Source organism: Erpetoichthys calabaricus, chromosome 10, assembly GCF_900747795.2.
Source record: "Erpetoichthys calabaricus chromosome 10, fErpCal1.3, whole genome shotgun sequence".
Taxonomy (NCBI): domain Eukaryota; kingdom Metazoa; phylum Chordata; class Cladistia; order Polypteriformes; family Polypteridae; genus Erpetoichthys; species Erpetoichthys calabaricus.
The window spans coordinates 4,592,639-4,610,083 of record NC_041403.2 but is presented as its reverse complement, the minus strand read 5'-3'; the positions used below and the strand labels follow the sequence as shown (position 1 = coordinate 4,610,083).

The 17,445-nt window shown below is 39.7% G+C and overlaps 1 protein-coding gene across 1 annotated transcript in view; it reads right to left on the bottom strand.

Moving 5' to 3' along the window:
- si:dkey-86e18.1 (uncharacterized protein LOC557342 homolog) overlaps positions 1-5,611 on the bottom strand; it is a 64,901-nt gene extending 59,290 nt beyond the window's left edge. The window contains exons 1-2 of the mRNA XM_051932758.1: positions 5,478-5,611; positions 1,363-1,506 (exon numbers count right to left, since the gene is read on the bottom strand). Coding sequence (XP_051788718.1) covers positions 1,363-1,446 — 84 coding nt within the window. The 5' untranslated portion in view covers positions 1,447-1,506; positions 5,478-5,611. The remainder of the gene's footprint in view (positions 1-1,362; positions 1,507-5,477) is intronic.
- Between the last annotated feature and the right edge of the window lie 11,834 nt (positions 5,612-17,445).

Sequence of the window (17,445 nt, the reverse complement as noted above, 5' to 3'; positions counted from 1 at the left end):
AGGAGGCGTGATGACGCGATACGTGACTCCGCCTCCTCCATTACAGTGTATGGACAAAAAATATGTTCCAGTTATGACCATTACGCTTTGAATTTCGAAATGAAACCTGCCTAACTTTTGTAAGTAAGCTGTAAGGAATGAGCCTGCCAAATTTCAGCCTTCCACCTACACGGGAAGTTGGAGAATTAGTGATGAGTCAGTCAGTGAGTGAGTGAGTGAGTCAGTCAGTCAGTGAGGGCTTTGCCTTTTATTATTATAGATATACACTGTATATATATATATATATATATATATATATATATATATATATATATATTATATATATATATATATATATATAATATATACACACACACACACATATACATACACACAAATATAAATACAGAGATTATATATTTTAATTTATAGAAAAAATTACTTTAAAACACAATTTCAAGGAGCAAATGCATACATATGAGGGACGTTCAAAGTTTCCGCATTTTCGTTGGAGTGGTAATTGGGCATTAAAAAGTTGGTATGTCCCTGGGAAAATTGCATCACAAAGAAAGGTGACTATGTAGAAAGTTGATGTCATTTGTTTTTGAAATTCATAAAAAATAGAGAAAGAAAAAAAAAAAGTGCGGAAACGTTTTGAACGTTCCTCGTACTAGGATTGTGAAGAAATAACTGATTTGAAAAATACCAAACGTATCCTTGAATTAAACCTGTTATTTAATTCTGTGGCTTGTTGGTGCCACACCAGACTTTTCCTAAACGGTTCATTTTCTTTTTTCTAAGAGCACCATCAAACTGTTGATCAGCTCAGGTTCAGATAACATTACTAAGAACTTTACCTTTCTTTATTTTCAGATATTGTACGATGGACACAGGTTAGCTGCCCGCCCATGTGTTGGTTCATTTTGTATCTCATTATTGTTTGGCTGATAATTATGATAAAAAATAAAATTTTATATATCTGTGTCTTACACAGCAAGTCAATTAAAATTTAAAAAAAGGTTAATTAGCAGCAAACACTGGTCACTCACTGGTTAGAATGAAAACCTGAAGGTCTGGAGTTGGACACCCCTGTTGTATATTAACGTATTTATTTGGCCATTGCCTTTATCCAAAGCGACTTGAAACACTTAAGATACAATTAGTTACATTTCTTTTCTTTTGCCAATTAGAACACAGGTGGGTGAAGTGACTTGCCCGGAGTCACACGGGGTCAGAGGCAGGATTTGAACCGACAATCTAAGGGTTTGAAGTCCAGAGCCTTAACCACTGCACCACACTGCCTGCCTATTCTAAGTGTTCATCCATTAAGTTACAGATTTACAAACGGTACAGGATTTTTTTTTGATGATATACTTGACTGACCTTTTTGTAAATTGAAGGGCAGTGTCCTCCTCTTGATGACTGTTGTCTCCCCTTCCACTTGACTGGAGTGACACCAAGACACATTTGTTGCAGCCAAATAGTCTGCCTTGTCTTCTAATTTCTCCAGAGCCTCTGTGCTTTTCTCTGAAAAAGATTTACAGATCGAGAAATGATTACAGTTGTGTCAGTGCTATTCACATGTACAAGGTGTTTCTGCCTTAAAGAAATGCTAACACAGGGCTCATTCACAGAGTGTTTCTAATAGGAGTCTGTTTCTCCATCAACTCAAGTCCTGGCCAGATTTCAGTAAAATTTTAGGTTTTTCTGTGCTAACAATCTGGCCATTTCCATTCCATTATTTCATTACAGGATCAGTGGGTAGCAGAAGCCAAATATGCCAAAGGCGACTCCTTAATGGATAAGATACAAAATGTCACAGCAGTCCTGCACCAAGCCAAACTGGGGCCCTAAGTGGAATCTTCTGGTGCCCCGACCTCCCTGAATCCACTACAATCGTCTTTCTTATAACAGCATTAATTTGAAAAATATACAAATCTCTCCATTATATAAAAAAAATCCTGCGACAACACTTGACATGAGATGTTTTCAAGTCACGGCCTCCTCTCATCCATATTCAAACATGCACTCGGTCCTCTCACCTCTCATTCGTGTGAATGCTTTTGTCAGACACACTTCCTGCGCTCTCAGCTCTTATAAAATTTTACGTTTTCTCACTTTATGTTCCCAATTAAAGAAGACGCATTATGTCCAAATCTTATTGATGAATTTCATCATGAAGGGTTATCAACAGAAGAAATGAGTATATGGGCAATCCAAGCACCGAGAAAGAAGTCAAACAAATTAACACCAAAATTGTCGATCGATTATATGGCAAATTGGTTAAATGCGTATCAATAGACTCTGCTGAAACAGTTGGTGGTGAGGGTGTGGAAGATGAAAATATCAACTTACAATATCATGAAGAATATCTACAAGCAATAACACCGTCTGGTCTTCCACCGCACGGATTACTGTTGCAAGAAGGACGTTTCCAAGAAAGTTAATGTAGTACATCATCAGGGGATAACATTACACACCAAAGGAGATCTTGATATGCCATTTGTATTAAAACGTTAACAGTTTCCCGTTAGAATAGCTTTTACAATGACAACTAATAAATCGCAGGGACAAACTTTCAAAAAAGTCGGTTTATTTATTAGAGAGCAAGAAACAAAATTCACTCATGGGCAGCTATACATTGTGTTATCACGATGAAAGTCCAAACATGGAATCAAAATTCAATGAGATATAGATGAAAAGTTAATTCCAAATATCGTTTTTACTGAAGTTTTACAGTAAAAGTGTAAGTTTAAAAAGTATTTGTGTGTTAATTTCAAAGCTAAACAGATCGAAAACATAACGCAACAAATATCTCTAAATGCAACATGAAACAATTTTCTTTCGATTTATTACAATTTACGATCCTAATGATTTGTTTGATGTCAATCTGAGAGGCCTTTAAGAGGTCAATCTGTGCCACCACCACCTGATCAGGGCACCATGCAGTCCCCTATGTTGATGGATTGAAGGCCAGAGGTCCACATGACCATCTTCATCCAATTCTTCCACGTGAAGCCTGAAAATCATGAGGACTGATTGAGATTATTTATATATGTTAGGTAGAATGCCCAGTGGGGGCCGGCTGGGTGGTCTCATGGCCTCAGAACCCCTGCAGATTTAGTTTTTTTTTTGCCGTCCAGCCCTTTGCTGTTTTTTTTTTCTCCCTGGCCATCAGACCTTATGTTATTCTTTGTTAATTAGTATTGCCTACATTATTATATTTTTTTCTTCATCTTGTAAAGCACTTTGAGCTACATCATTTGTATGAAAACATACTCTAGAAATAAATGTCGTTGTGAAGTCGGGAAAGCTTACTGCACTAATAGGTTGATCTTCACCACCTTGTTACGACGGCGACCTCTCCCACTAAGAAAGTTTTAGGCAGCATGCACTCAGGCTTGAAGTGGCTCCTCATATATGTCATACATGTGCTTGGTGAAGTATCCTTCAATTATACGCTCTTTAAATACACTTCATACTTTCACTACTATTGGTTTTACTATGTGTTATTAATTTTGCTTTATTTTAATAGACCGATAGTACTTTGTCCTGAAAGGAGGAAATTAAGACTTTAAAGAAGCTCAAGAAAAATAGAAACTATTATAGCAAACAACCACCTCCACCACCCAACCGACCCCCCGTCCCCAGCACACACAATAACTTCTGGCTTGGCTAATGGAGAGCTGATGTTGTCCAAGTACAATGGATCAGATACTTCAGACTTTGGTCAGATCTGCAAACGGTGCAACAGGTTTACATGTTGTTTGAGCAAAGATTTTTTAATGGGTCAAAGTATAGAGCAGAGGTCTCCAACTCCAGTCCTGGAGAGCTACTGTCGCTGCAGGTTTTCATTCTAACCCTTTCCTTAATAAGCGACCAGATTTTGCTGCTAATTAACTCTAAGCCTTAATTTTAATTGATCCACAACTTAAGACTCAGGCCCCTTAATTTCTTTTTTTTTTCCTGAATTAGCAAACAAATAATATTAAGACACAAAATGTACCAACACATAAACAACAACCTGCATCCATCACACAATAACTGAAAATAAAGAAAGTTGAAGGCCTCAGTAATGTTGATCTGCTCAGGTCCACAAAACATTTTCACAGCGCTCTTCAAAAAGAAAATGTCTGCCATGGCATAATGAGCGCTGTGGAATTAAATAACGGGTTTAATTAGCAACCAGAAAATAAAGGGAAATAGTTAATTAGCAGCAAAAACTGGTCACTAATTAAGAAAAGTTGGAATGAAAACTTGCAGCCACAGTAGCTCTCCAGGACTGAAGTTGGAGACCCCTGGTATAGAGGTAAGAGTTCCTAGTGTGGGTTACTGCCATTGTACCACATTGTTAGCAGTTGAGGAGCGATACCTTCAATAGGGAAGCAGGGCCATGAGCAGGAATCTACTTCACTAAGTGGCACAAGGTGTCTTCCAAAAAATTAATTAATTAATTAAATTAAAAAAAAACATCAAGTCGAGTTTTGAAAGTCCCTAAAGGCTTACTGTCTACCACACTACTTAGTAGTTTATTCCAAGTGTCAATCACCCTTCCTAATGCTAGTGCGAAATTTACCCTTCACAAGCGTCCAGCTGTGTCCCCGTGTTCTTGATGAACTCATTTTAAAGTCACTGCCTCGATCCACTGGACTAATTCCCTTCATAATTTTAAACACTTCAGTCAGGTCTTCTCTTTATCTTCTTTTGCTTTAACTGTAAAGGCTCAGCTCTTTTAATCTTTCTTCATAACTCATCCCCTGTAACCCTTAAATAAGCCTAGTCTCTCTTCTCTGGACCTTTTCTAGTGCTGCTATGTCTTTACAGGTGGCGCATTGGTAGTGCTGCTGCTTTGCAGTAAGGAGATTTTGAGTTCACTTCCCGGGTCCTCCCTGTGTGGAGAGCGCTTTGAGTAGTGAGAAAGGTGCTATATAAATGTAAAGAATTATTATTATTATTTTGTAGCCTGCACGCAGGACTCCAGTTGAGGCCTCACCAGTGTGTAATAAAGCTTGAGCAGAACCTCCTGTGACTTGTACTGCACACATCAAGACGCTATATAACCTGACATTCTGTTAGCCTTCTTAATGGCTTCTGCACACTGTCTGGAAGTCGATAGCTTAGAGTCCACTATGACTCCTAAATCCTTCTCATAAGGTGGACTCTCGATTTTCAGACCACCCATTGTGTATTCAAAGTGTTGAGTGAAGCTTGGGTCCTAAGGAAACCTTTTGGACTGCCAGCCTATTAAGACTCATTTTGTTCAATGCAGCCATTCACATGTAGGTAAAGCAGCACATGTGGGGCACTTTAGAGCAGTCGTACCAAAGTCTTATTTTGGGTAAGGCAGCTGTCCATGTGCAGGTAAAACTATACATGTGCGGTGTGATTTGGAAAATCAGTTATAAAGAGCATTCACACACAACAACTATAAAAACAATTTTCCTTAATAACTATAAACTCTACAGAAAAGCGTGTGACAAATTAGCTTTGTATCCAACCTTTGATGAGCCAAGCATTTAGGGTACTTCTAATTCTTTCTTCAGCATCCCCAGAATGACCCAGGAGCACAAGCAGTGGTTTTTCCAGTGCTACCATGTAATCAGGCCTGTCTGGAGGGTTTTCTGGAATCTTTCTCTCTATGAAAAATTCAAAAATAGACAACAGGGTGGTTTTTCATGTCTTTGTCTTAGTGAAGGGTCCTCATTGGTCACTTATACAATTATTCCTTGAGATATTTTCAATAATTTTTCTATTATATTGGTGTAATAATAGCTTTTGAGTATTATTTTCTGGAAATATACAAAATATTTAAGTTTTGAAGATAAGTTACAATGTAAACATGTATTGTGATATTCATTCATATACAGTGCATCTGGAAAGTATTCACAGCACATCACTTTTTTCACATTTTTGTTATGTTACAGCTTTATTCCAAAATGGATTAAATTCATTTTTTCCCTCAGAATTCTACACACAACACCCCATAATGACAACGTGAAAAAAAGTTTCCTTGAGATTTTTGCAAATTTATTAAAAATAAAAAAACTGAGAAATCCCATGTCCATAAGTATTCCCAGCCTTTGCTCAATACTTTGTCGATGCACCTTTGGCAGCAATTTCAGCCTCAAGTCTTTTTGAATATGATGCCACAAGCTTGGCACACCTCTCCTTGGCCAGTTTGGCCCATTCCTCTCTACAGCACCTCTCAAGCTCCATCAGGTTGGATGGAAAGCGTCGGTGCACAGCCATTTTAAGATCTCTCCAGAGATGTTCGATCAGATTCAAGTCTGGGCTCTGGCTGGGCCACTCAAGGACATTCACAGAGTTGTCCTGAAGCCACTCCTTTGATATCTTGGCTGTGTGCTTAGGGTCGTTGTCCTGCTGAAAGATGAATCGTCGCCCCAGTCTGAGGTCAAGAGTGCTCTGGAGCAGGTTTTCTTCCAGGATGTCTCTGTACATTGCTGCAGTCAGCTTTCCCTTTATCCTGACTAGTCTCCCAGTCCCCACAGCATGATGCTGCCACCACCATGCTTCACTGTAGGGATGGTATTGGCCTGGTGATGAGTGGTGCCTGGTTTCCTCCAAACGAGACGCCTGGCATTCACACCAAAGAATTCAATCTTTGTCTCATCAGACCAGAGAATTTTCTTTCTCATGGTCTGAGAGTCCTTCAGGTGCCTTTTGGCAAACTCCAGGCGGGCTGCCATGTGCCTTTTACTAAGGAGTGGCTTACATCTGGCCACTCTACCATACATGCCCCATTGGTGGATTGCTGCAGAGATGGTTGTCCTTCTGGAAGGTTCTCCTCTCTCCACAGAGGACCTCTGGAGCTCTGACAGAGTGACCATCGGGTTCTTGGTCACCACCCTGATTAAGGCCTTCTCCCCTGATCGCTCAGTTTAGATGGCCGGCCAGCTCCAGGAAGAGTCCTGGTGGTTTCAAACATGTTCCACTTACGGATGATGGAGGCCACTGTGCTCATTGGGACCTTCAAAGCAGCAGAAATTTTTCTGTAACCTTCCCCAGATTTGTGCCTCAAGACAATCCTGTCTCGGAGGTCTACAGACAATTCCTTTGACTTCATGCTTGGTTTGTGCTCTATGATGAACTGTCAACTGTGGGACCTTATATAGACAGGTGTGTGCCTTTCCAAATCATGTCCAATCAACTGAATTTACCACAGGTGGACTCCAATGAAGCTGCAGAAACATCTCAAGGATGATCAGGGGAAACAGGATGAACCTGAGCTCAATTTCGAGCTTCATGGCAAAGGCTGTGAATACTTATGTACTTGTGCTTTCTCAGTTTTTTTATTTTTAATAAATTTGCAAAAACCTCAAGTAAACTTTTTTTTCACATTGTCATTATGGGGTGTTGGGTGTAGAATTCTGAGGAAAAAAATGAATTTAATCCATTTTGGAATAAGGCTGTAACATAACAAAATGTGGAAAAAGTGATGCGCTGTGAATACTTTCCAGATGCACTGTATTTCATCAAGAGAGTCCAGCTTTGAGGTGTCGCTTCTTACAAGCTATAAAGCCTTTGCAGATGTCCAAATACTGCAATGCCATCCCTTGGGTTTCTTGCTGTATCTGCTACCACTAAATTTAGGGTGTGGGCAGCACATGACACCAAAGGAACTTCAGGAATTTTTCTTTGGCACTCAGGCTAGTACACTTTTATTAATAATAAAAGATAATGTACATTTATATAGCACTTTTCTCACTACTCAAAACGCTTTACATGGACAAGAGGGGAACAACTTCAACCACCACCAGTGTGTAGCACCCACCTGCATGAGGCGATGGCAGCCACTATTGTGCCAGTATGCTCACTACACATTAGTTATTGGGTGGTGAAGGGGTGAGAGAGAGAGACAGACAGTTACATGGGGGAGATACAGTAATCATATAAAAATTACCTCTCATTCGTGTGAATACTTTTGTCAGACAGAAACAAAAAGGAGTGTGGCATCCAAGAAAAATTACAATATTTAAATCGAGCAACATTTTGCATCACCAAAAGATATAGACCGGTTTCATTTAAAATTGTTGTTACGTGAATTGAAAGAACATCTTTATATGAAGTTGCTCCTAACTATACATGGAACTACATACGGTACTTTCAAGAAGCGGCACGAGTAGCTGGATTATGTAAATTGAACGACTATATGTTCGAAATCATGTCCAAGGCCACTTCTGCAATGATGCCTGACAAATTAAGACACTTCTTCGCGTAATTAATTATGACGGGTGAAGTTGATGCTTTAAAATTATGGGAAGCATTCAAAGGACCATTATCCGAAAAGTCTAATAAACAAACAAATGGCTCTTTCGATCATCAAAGAATTATTGGAAGCAGAAGATTTGATGATGCAGCAATTTGGACTTCTAAAAGAAATAGATGAATCAGAGGTAAAGAAAGAGATAAGAGCAGACAAAGATTTAACTGAGGAAGGCCATGGAAAATTATATTTTCCATACGGTAAAACAGCTCACAAAAACTTACCTTTAAATATCACAGACGAAAATGTTACATTGAAATGGAAAGAAAAAAAAAAAAAAAGATGAAACAAGGAATGCAAAAGACCAAAACATTTATTTGGGATGAAGTGTGAAAGATCTCACAAACAGTATTAAATGTAATTGACAAAACGTTTTGGGTAAAAGTTTTATCCTGGGAGGAGACTTTCATCAAGTTCTACAAGTAGTCAAGAAAGGAGGCTGAAGGCAGATTTAGGATGCATGCGTAAAGAGTGGGCCTTTATGGTCTTTGTTCCATCAATTCAAATTACAAAAGAATATGTGAGCAGATTAAGACTTAGTTGATTTTGCTATCTGGCTACTAGACATTGGCAACTTTAAAATTCATAATCTCCCAATAAAAGAGAAGAATTTCATCCTGAAGGGTTATCAACAGAAGGAATGAGTACACAGGCAATTCTAGCACCGAGAAACGATGAAGTCAAATGAATTAATGCGTAAATTGTCGATCAGTTACACAGCAAATTGGTTAAATGCGTCTTAATAGACTCTGCTGAAACAGTTGGTGGTGATGTTGCGGAAGATGAAAACATCAACTTACAATATCACGAAGAATATCTACAACCGTTAACACCGTCCGGTCTTCTACCACACAAATCACTGTAGAAAGAAGGAAGTATCGTAATGTTATTACATAATTTATGTCTGACTGATGGGCTATGCAGTAGGACAAAATTAGTTGTATTCAAAATTGGTCGAACAATTCTGACGTGTAAAATGTTAACTGGCGATAAGAAAAGTAATGAAGTACATCTAACATTAGACACCAAAGGAGATCTTGCTATGCCATTTGTATTAAAACGTTTACAATTTCCCATGAGAATAGCTTTTGCTATAACAATTAACAAGTCACGGGGACAAACATTCCAAAAAAGAGAAAGAAACGATATTCACTCACAGGTAGTTATATGCTGTGTTGTCACCATTAAAGTCCAAACACAGAATCAAAATTCAATGCAATATTGAAGAAAAGTTCATTCAAAATATTTTTACCAACATTTTACAGTAAAAGTGTAAGTTTAAAAAGTATTTGCATGTTAATTTCAAAGCCAAACAGAAGAAAAACGTATAACTCAACGAATAACTAACGCAACGTGAAACTTAATTTTCTTTCAATTTATTACGTTTTACTATGGTAAATTACTTGCTGTAATGTAAAATAGTTAGGTCTATTATGCATATGTAACAATTCCCATGAAAATAACAATCTGTTTAAATTGTACATCTGCTTACCCATAGCGTCCGCCAGGGGGTTGGCGAGTGAAGCAAACAGGGAGGCAGAGACCCTGTGTGTGTGTGTGTGTGTGTGTATGCGTGTATACACAGTAATATATATATATATATATATATTACACACACACACATTTATATACACATATACATATATACACACACACATACTCAGTTGTGCTTGAACGTTTGTGAACCCTTTAGAATTTTCTAGATTTCTGCATAAATATGATCTAAAACATCATCAGATTTTCACTCAAGTCCTAAAAGTACATAAAGCGAAACCAGTTAAACAAATGTGACAAAAATATTATACTTGGGTCATTTATTTATTAAGGAAAATGATCGAATATTACATATTTGTGAGTAGCAAAATTTAGAACTTGAGTGAAAATCTGATGATGTTTTAGGTCATATTTATGCAGAAATATAGAAAACTTGCCAACTCGCGGCGTAGCATACGCCGCATAATTATGTATTGACTAGTCATTTAGCCCGTTACAATAATGGGCGCTAGAACAGTAGTGCATAAACATTAGTAGGAACAGTTGATATTAAATGGCAAGGGACTTTGACCTCATTCTTTCTTTCAGCCTTTCTTTTGTTGATGTTTACTTGCTGAGCTGACCGTTCTTCGTGGGCTGCTGCTGTGTATTGTGTGTCTAATTTTCTGTGACAGTAATATGGTCTTGTACGGCTCTATTCAATAAGGGCGCGCACAAAAAGGCGAGCTTCAAAAGGGCGACCTCAATTGAGCGCGGCGAATAAAGACCATGGGATACCCCTCGCAAACTGTTCTACACGCCGCGTACATAGATTCACATCTGCGACAAACATGCCTCTTCTTAGATAGTCCTGCCGAGTCCACCCTCGTTCTTGAAGCATACACACCGCCTGGTCATGTGCCCGCTCGCAAGAGAAACTCACGGAGACCCGCCCACCAACTCTAAGACCATGGCATGTAAAACAGTTTGCGATGGTGGACGCGGTTGTGCGTCATAACCGAAAAGAATACAGTGGAACCATGGTTCACGACCATAATTCGTTCCAAAACTCTGTTCATAAACCGATTTGGTCGTGAATCGAAGCAATTTCTCCCATAGGATTGTATGTAAATACAATTAATCAGTTCCAGACTGTACAAACTGTATGTAAATATATATTTTAAGTGTTTAAGCACTAATATAGTTACTTAAACCATAGAATGCACAGCGTAATAGTAAACTAAATGTAAAAACATTGAACAACACAGACGCTGGCTAAAAACACTTTTTTTTTTTTAATGAGTTTTAAGCACAGGAATAAAATGAACATTTGAAAAAATCCGTAATTTAATAAACCACCAAGAAAAGTAACATTGCAACAATGCACACTACGAACCGACCGCTGTAAACAGAAGTGAAAACATTGTCCTCAGAAACCCGCGAAGCAGCGAAAAATCCGCGATATATATTTAAATATGCTTACATATAAAATCCGCGATGGAGTGAAGCCGCGAAAGGCGAAGCGCAATATAGCGAGGGATTACTGTATATATAATCTACAATAAAAAAGTATTGGGAAGGGAAATGAGATATGACTCTCTCAGAGAGACACTTTCACGTCCCACAGGATGAGACTTCATGCCAAGAGAGTTAACCATGCCCAGGGCCAGAAATAAAAGACAAAGGAGTATTATATATATATTTCAAGAGAGAACTACTTAATGGATTTAGATCAGGTTTTTTCCTCTAATTTGCTTGAACATTCCGGATGATTTTGCGACCTCTCTCATTGCACCAAGTATCATAGTTCATTTACAGAAGCAATTTATTCGCGTGAATACGAGAGAGGCATTGCAGGCCGAGGGGAGGGGGAAGCGTGATGTCAGGAGTAGGGAGCCGGGGGGGCCTCCTCACTCATGCGCCATCCTCCATTCGAGTCGCTCTGCCTGTCGCCACGTGTTGGAGTGTTGCCTTCCCGCCACTTAGCTAGCAATACCGGTTTGTTTATCGATTTATTAAAGTTTGTCCTGTTTCAATACTACCTGTGCGGAGCCATGGGGGTGGCGGCTAGTATATCATAAAAAAAAATTCAACATTTTGAATTATACTTCATGATATCACAAATACATTTTAAGAGATCTTTACAAAGAGACCAACTAATGTCAAGATCTCTCAAGATCATTTTCAGACAATTCAAAGTTAACATCTTGTCCATTTTCAGATATGTGAAATACATTTCAGGATATCCCAAAATAAACTCCTTCTCATTTCGAGAGAAGTCACATGCATTTCAAGATATCTTAAAATAAACAGAGTCACACTGAAAGAGTGCAACATTTTTCCAGAAAGTGATTGCAAAATATCCTATCTGAATACTGAGATATCTGAAAACTTATTAGATATATATTTTAATGCATTTGTGATCTCTCAGAGGAACTGCATACATCTTGTAATTTAAAGGAACGTATTTTGAGACTTCTGATATCTTGAATAAAAAACTGCATTTTAAGATATCTGAAAATTAATGTTGAGACATCTCTAAATGTTAATCCATCTTGCAATTGGTTGTCATCCATGGCACTACACCTTTCTCCTAAGTACTTCTGAGAACATTTATGCGAGGGGCTTTTTGTTTGTTTCCTGCTCTTAACTTTTTGATTTGTCACTAAGCACATCATAGACATCTAACGGAGAGGTTCAGAAATAGAAGGCAAGTCTCTCACCTTTGATGACTGCTGTGCTCCCTTTGTTGCTGTTCTCAGTTTCCACATGACAGCGGTTTGGTAATGGCGTGAAATTCTGCTCATTTCTAATGTCCTCCCGAGTCTCCGTTTTAACCTCTTAAGAAAGAGCCAAGAGATAAAGTGAGTTTGACAACTTACAAGAAAAAGAAAAAAAGAGAATGGCACCTTCATCCTCCTGAGACAAAAACACAATTTAGAGAACCTGTCAGCAGAGTACCGATTAATAAAAGGTTCAGCTAGAAGACAGAAGCTCTGTTGTATGAACACTTCTATTACTATTTTAAATCTTTGCCTCAGGGCTGTGTCATTTAGCTTTGAAGTTGTCGGCTTATTAGACTGAGGCAGCGCAATTAACAGTTTTACAAGGCCAACACGGAATCCCAGATTTGTCACTCACCATTTTCTACTTCTCCGTGTCATTAAGTTCCTGCCACATGTCAAATGCACGTGAAAACATGGACTGGTTGTTATGCTTTTTTGTTCGACTTGCTATTTTTCCACACATTATTGTATTATTTATGCTTATGAAAATATTAAAAACTAGCTGACGCCTGCCTTACCATACGGCGGTGTAAGAATAGGAATGGAAAACGGTGAGGAAAGAATTCAGAAGTCAAGAAGAAATAAATACTTCTTGAAAGACGCAGTTGTGAATAGGTGTTTTGGTGGAGACGACAGATGAGTCGAAAGATCTAACCCTAGAAAAAGCCACATACAACTGACTGTGGCTGAAGACTGGTACTCCAGATGTTGCCTTGTATTGATAGTACTCCTGACTTGTTGTGATAACTCGACTTGCGTCGGAAAGAACAACAGGAAGAACGTCTCCAAATCCGTCCCAATGTGATACAACGAAATCTACTGCCCTATGTCGTAGTGAGAGTGCATCGCCTTCGTCAACCGTTTATGTCAAGAAATAACCCACTGATAGGAACAGGCAGTTGCCGGATCCCAGAATAGAGATGACGCTGTACAAAAACCCGTCGACAGAGAAGATACTGTCGTTCATTTTATAACAAAGGCTTAGGAAACAACCGTCGCAGTAGAACGAAAATACGAAGGAGCGAAACCAATGTCAATGGTCGACAGAGTACCTTTCTGTAGCAGGCTACAGAAAAGACTCTCAGGCACACACATGGCTGAAGTGAAAAGTCACGCGGTCAGGCTAGATATAGGGCGGTGACGTGACACCAATGGGGTCATGAGAGAGGAGCGGGGAACGTGGTAGTCCGAAGGAGGAATAGGAATCGAGAAAAGCGGCGTCTATGGGAGGCCTCAGGCAGTGGGAAAAAGGGTTTGGAAGAGCAGGAATAGGAATCGTGAAATGCCGTGTCGGCTGCGTGTGGGCGGGACCACTTTTGAACAGGAAGCGGGACGAACCAGAAGAGAAATATACAGTACTGTGCAAAAGTTTTAGGAAGGTGTGAAAAAAATGCTGTAAACAAAGAATGTTTTCAGAAATATAAATAATGATTGTTTCTTGTTATCAATTTACAAAATGCAAAGTGAGCAAACAAAAGAAAAATCTAAATCAAATCAATATTTGGTGTTACTACCTTTAACCTTCAAACCAGCATCAATTCTTATAGGTCCACTTGCACAAAGTCAGGGATTTTGTAGAATTCTAGTCAGGTGTGTGATCAGCCAATTCTACCAAACAGGTGCTGATGATCATCAATGTCACACGTAAGTTGAAACACAGTCATTAAGTGAAACAGAAACAGCTGTGTAGGAGGCTCAAAACTGGGTGAGGAACAGCCAAACTCTGCTACCAAGGTGAGGTTGTGGAAGACAGTTTCATATCATGGCAAGATTGAGCACAGCAACAAGACACAAGGTAGTTCTACTGCATCAGCAAGGTCTCTCCCAGACAAAGATTTCAAAGCAGACTGGGGTTTCAAGATGTGCTGGTCAAGCTCTTTTGAAGAAGCACAAAGAAACGGGCAACGTTGAGGATCGTAGACGCAGTGGTCGGCCAAGGAAACTTAGTGCAGCAGATGAAAGACACATCAAGCTTATTACCCTTCGAAATCGGAAGATGTCCAGCAGTGCCACCAGCTCAGAACTGGCAGAAACCAGTGGGACCCAGGTACACCCATCTACTGTCTGGAGAAGTCTGGCCAGAAGTGGTCTTCAAGGAAGAGTTGCAGCCAAAAAGCCATACCTCCGACGTGGAAACAAGGCCAAGCGACTCAAGTATGCACGAAAACATAGAAACTGGGGTGCAGAAAAATGGCAGCAGGTGCTCTGGACTGAGGAGTCAAAATTTGAAATATTTGGCTGTAGCAGAAGGCAGTTTGTTCATCGAAGGGCTGGAGAGCGGTACAATGAGTGTCTGCAGGCAACAGTGAAGCATGGTGGAGGTTCCTTGAACGTTTGGGGCTGCATTTCTGCAAATGGAGTTGGAGATTTGGTCAGGATTAATGGTGTTCTCAATGCTGACAAATACTGGCAGATACTTATCCATCATGCAATACCATCAGGGAGGCGTATGATTGGCCCCAAATTTATTCTGCAGCAGGACAACGACCCCAAACATACAGCCAAAGTCATTAAGAATTATCTTCAGCGTAAAGAAGAACAAAAAGTCCTGGAAGTGATGGTATGGCCCCCACAGAGCCCTGATCTCAACATCATCGAGTGTGTCTGGGATTACATGAAGAGACAGAAGGATGTGAGGAAGCCTACATCCACAGAAGATCTGGGGTTAGTTCTCCAAGATATTTGGAACAACCTACCAGCCGAGTTCCTTCAAAAACTGTATGCAAGTGTACCTAGAAGAACTGATGCTATTTTGAAGGCAAAGGGTGGTCACACCAAATATTGATTTGATTTAGATTTCTCTTTTGTTCATTCACTGCATTTTGTTGATTTGATGAAAATAAATGATTAACACTTCCATTTTTGAAAGCATTCTTTGTTTACAGCATTTTTTCACACCTGCCTAAAACTTTTTGTACAGTACTGTATATATAAGAGATTTTTCCATAGATTCTTTTTTTCTTCTGTTAGTTATCTTGTAACGATCTTGTCATCTTTTAAATTGTGCTAATCTTACTTTATTTTACATACATGTCACACCCAGGCCACTTTATTAGGTACACCTGCTCAACTGCTTGTCATCGCAAATATCTAATCAGCCAATCATGTGGCAGCAACTCAGTGCATTTCAGCCTGTAGACCAGGGGTGGGCAAAGTCAGTCCTGGAGGGCGGGTTTTTGTTCCAACCCAATTGCTTAATAAGAAGCACTTGTTTTGCTTCTGCTTCACTTTGGTTGTCTCGCTCGTTAAGATTGAGCCCTTATTGCCCATTTTAGTCTTAAACAGCTGTAGTCTCATTTTTTAATTGTTCCTTATTAGCAATAAGGTGCAAATAACAAAAGAAATCAGCATTTCTTCATTTAGCTTGTTTCCATTTCCACCTGTGAGTATTTATTGTGCACTATTTGGTTTAAATTAAATACTCAGAAGGAAACGGAGGAGAAAAAAGTGAAGCACTGAGAATTACTCATCCGGTTTTAGACTTCAAATCATTTGGATGATATTCATCCATCCATCCATTTTCCAACCCGCTGAATCCGAACACAGGGTCACGGGGGTCTGCTGGAGCCAATCCCAGCCAACACAGGGCACAAGGCAGGAACCAATCCCGGGGAGGGTGCCAACCCACTGCAGGACACACACAAACACACCCACACACCAAGCACACACTAGGGCCTGTTGTAAGTCGCTCTGGATAAGAGCGTCTGCTAAATGATGTAAATGTAGGGCCAATTTAGAATCGCCAATCCACCTAACCTGCATGTCTTTGGACCGTGGGAGGAAACCGGAGCGCCTGGAGGAAACCCACACAGACACGCAAGGGAGAACATGCAAACTCCACGCAGGGAGGACCCGGGAAGTGAACCCGGGTCTCCTAACTGAGGCAGCAGCGCTACCAATGCACCACCGTGCCGCCCATTTGGATGATATTCTTAAAAAGGAAAAGACAAAAATCTAGGATGAGAATTTTATTTTATTGATTTATAAAGCACTTTAAAAACAACCTCAAGGCTGACCAAAGTGCTGTACAAAGAAAAACAACACATAAACACCTAACAGACAGAATGACCTGTCTTGGCAGAGTTAAAGCAGTAACAAGCCATGAATTTAAATTATTGGCAACAATTGTTTTCTAATTAAGCAATTGGGTTGGAGCAAAAACCTGCAGTCACTGCAGCCATCCAGGACTGACTTTGCCCACCCCTGCTGTAGACCAGGGGTGTCAAACTCCAGGCTGGTGTGCCGCAGTGGCTGCAGGTTTTCATTGTAACACTTTTCCTAATCAGTGCCCACTTCTCACTGCTCATTAACTTCTTTTCCCTTCATTTTAATAGCCCTATTTTTAAGGATTAAGTCCCCTGAATTTATTCCCTTCTTCATTAACAAAAATGAGATGTGAAACGAGCCGACAGATGGCCAGCTAAACTGGGATTTCAAACTCCAACCAGTTTCTCTCCAACTAATCTCTTAATGAGAAGCTGATTCTTGCCGTTAATTAAACCCGTTATTTAATTCCATGGCTTGTTCCTGCTCTCATTCTGCCACAGCACACATTTCAAAAACTGTTGATTTTCTGTCAAAGAACACCGTCAAGATGTTTTGGTGACACGAGAGATTAACCTTACCGAGACCTTCACCTTTCTTGATTTTCAGATATTGTGTGATGGGCACAGGTAAACTGGTCATGTGGCGGCTCATTTTGGGTCTCATTATTGTTTGACTGCTAATTAAGGAAAAAGAGACAACTAAAGGGCCTGAGTCAGGTCAAGTAAAATTAAAGCAAATGAAGTTAATTAGCAGCAAAAACTGGTCACTAATGAAAGGTAACAGGAACTCAAATAAGCAATCGTTACAAGTGAGGTACGCAGAAGAGCAGCTCTGAACACAAAACACGTCGAACCTTGAAGCAGGTGGCCTACAGCA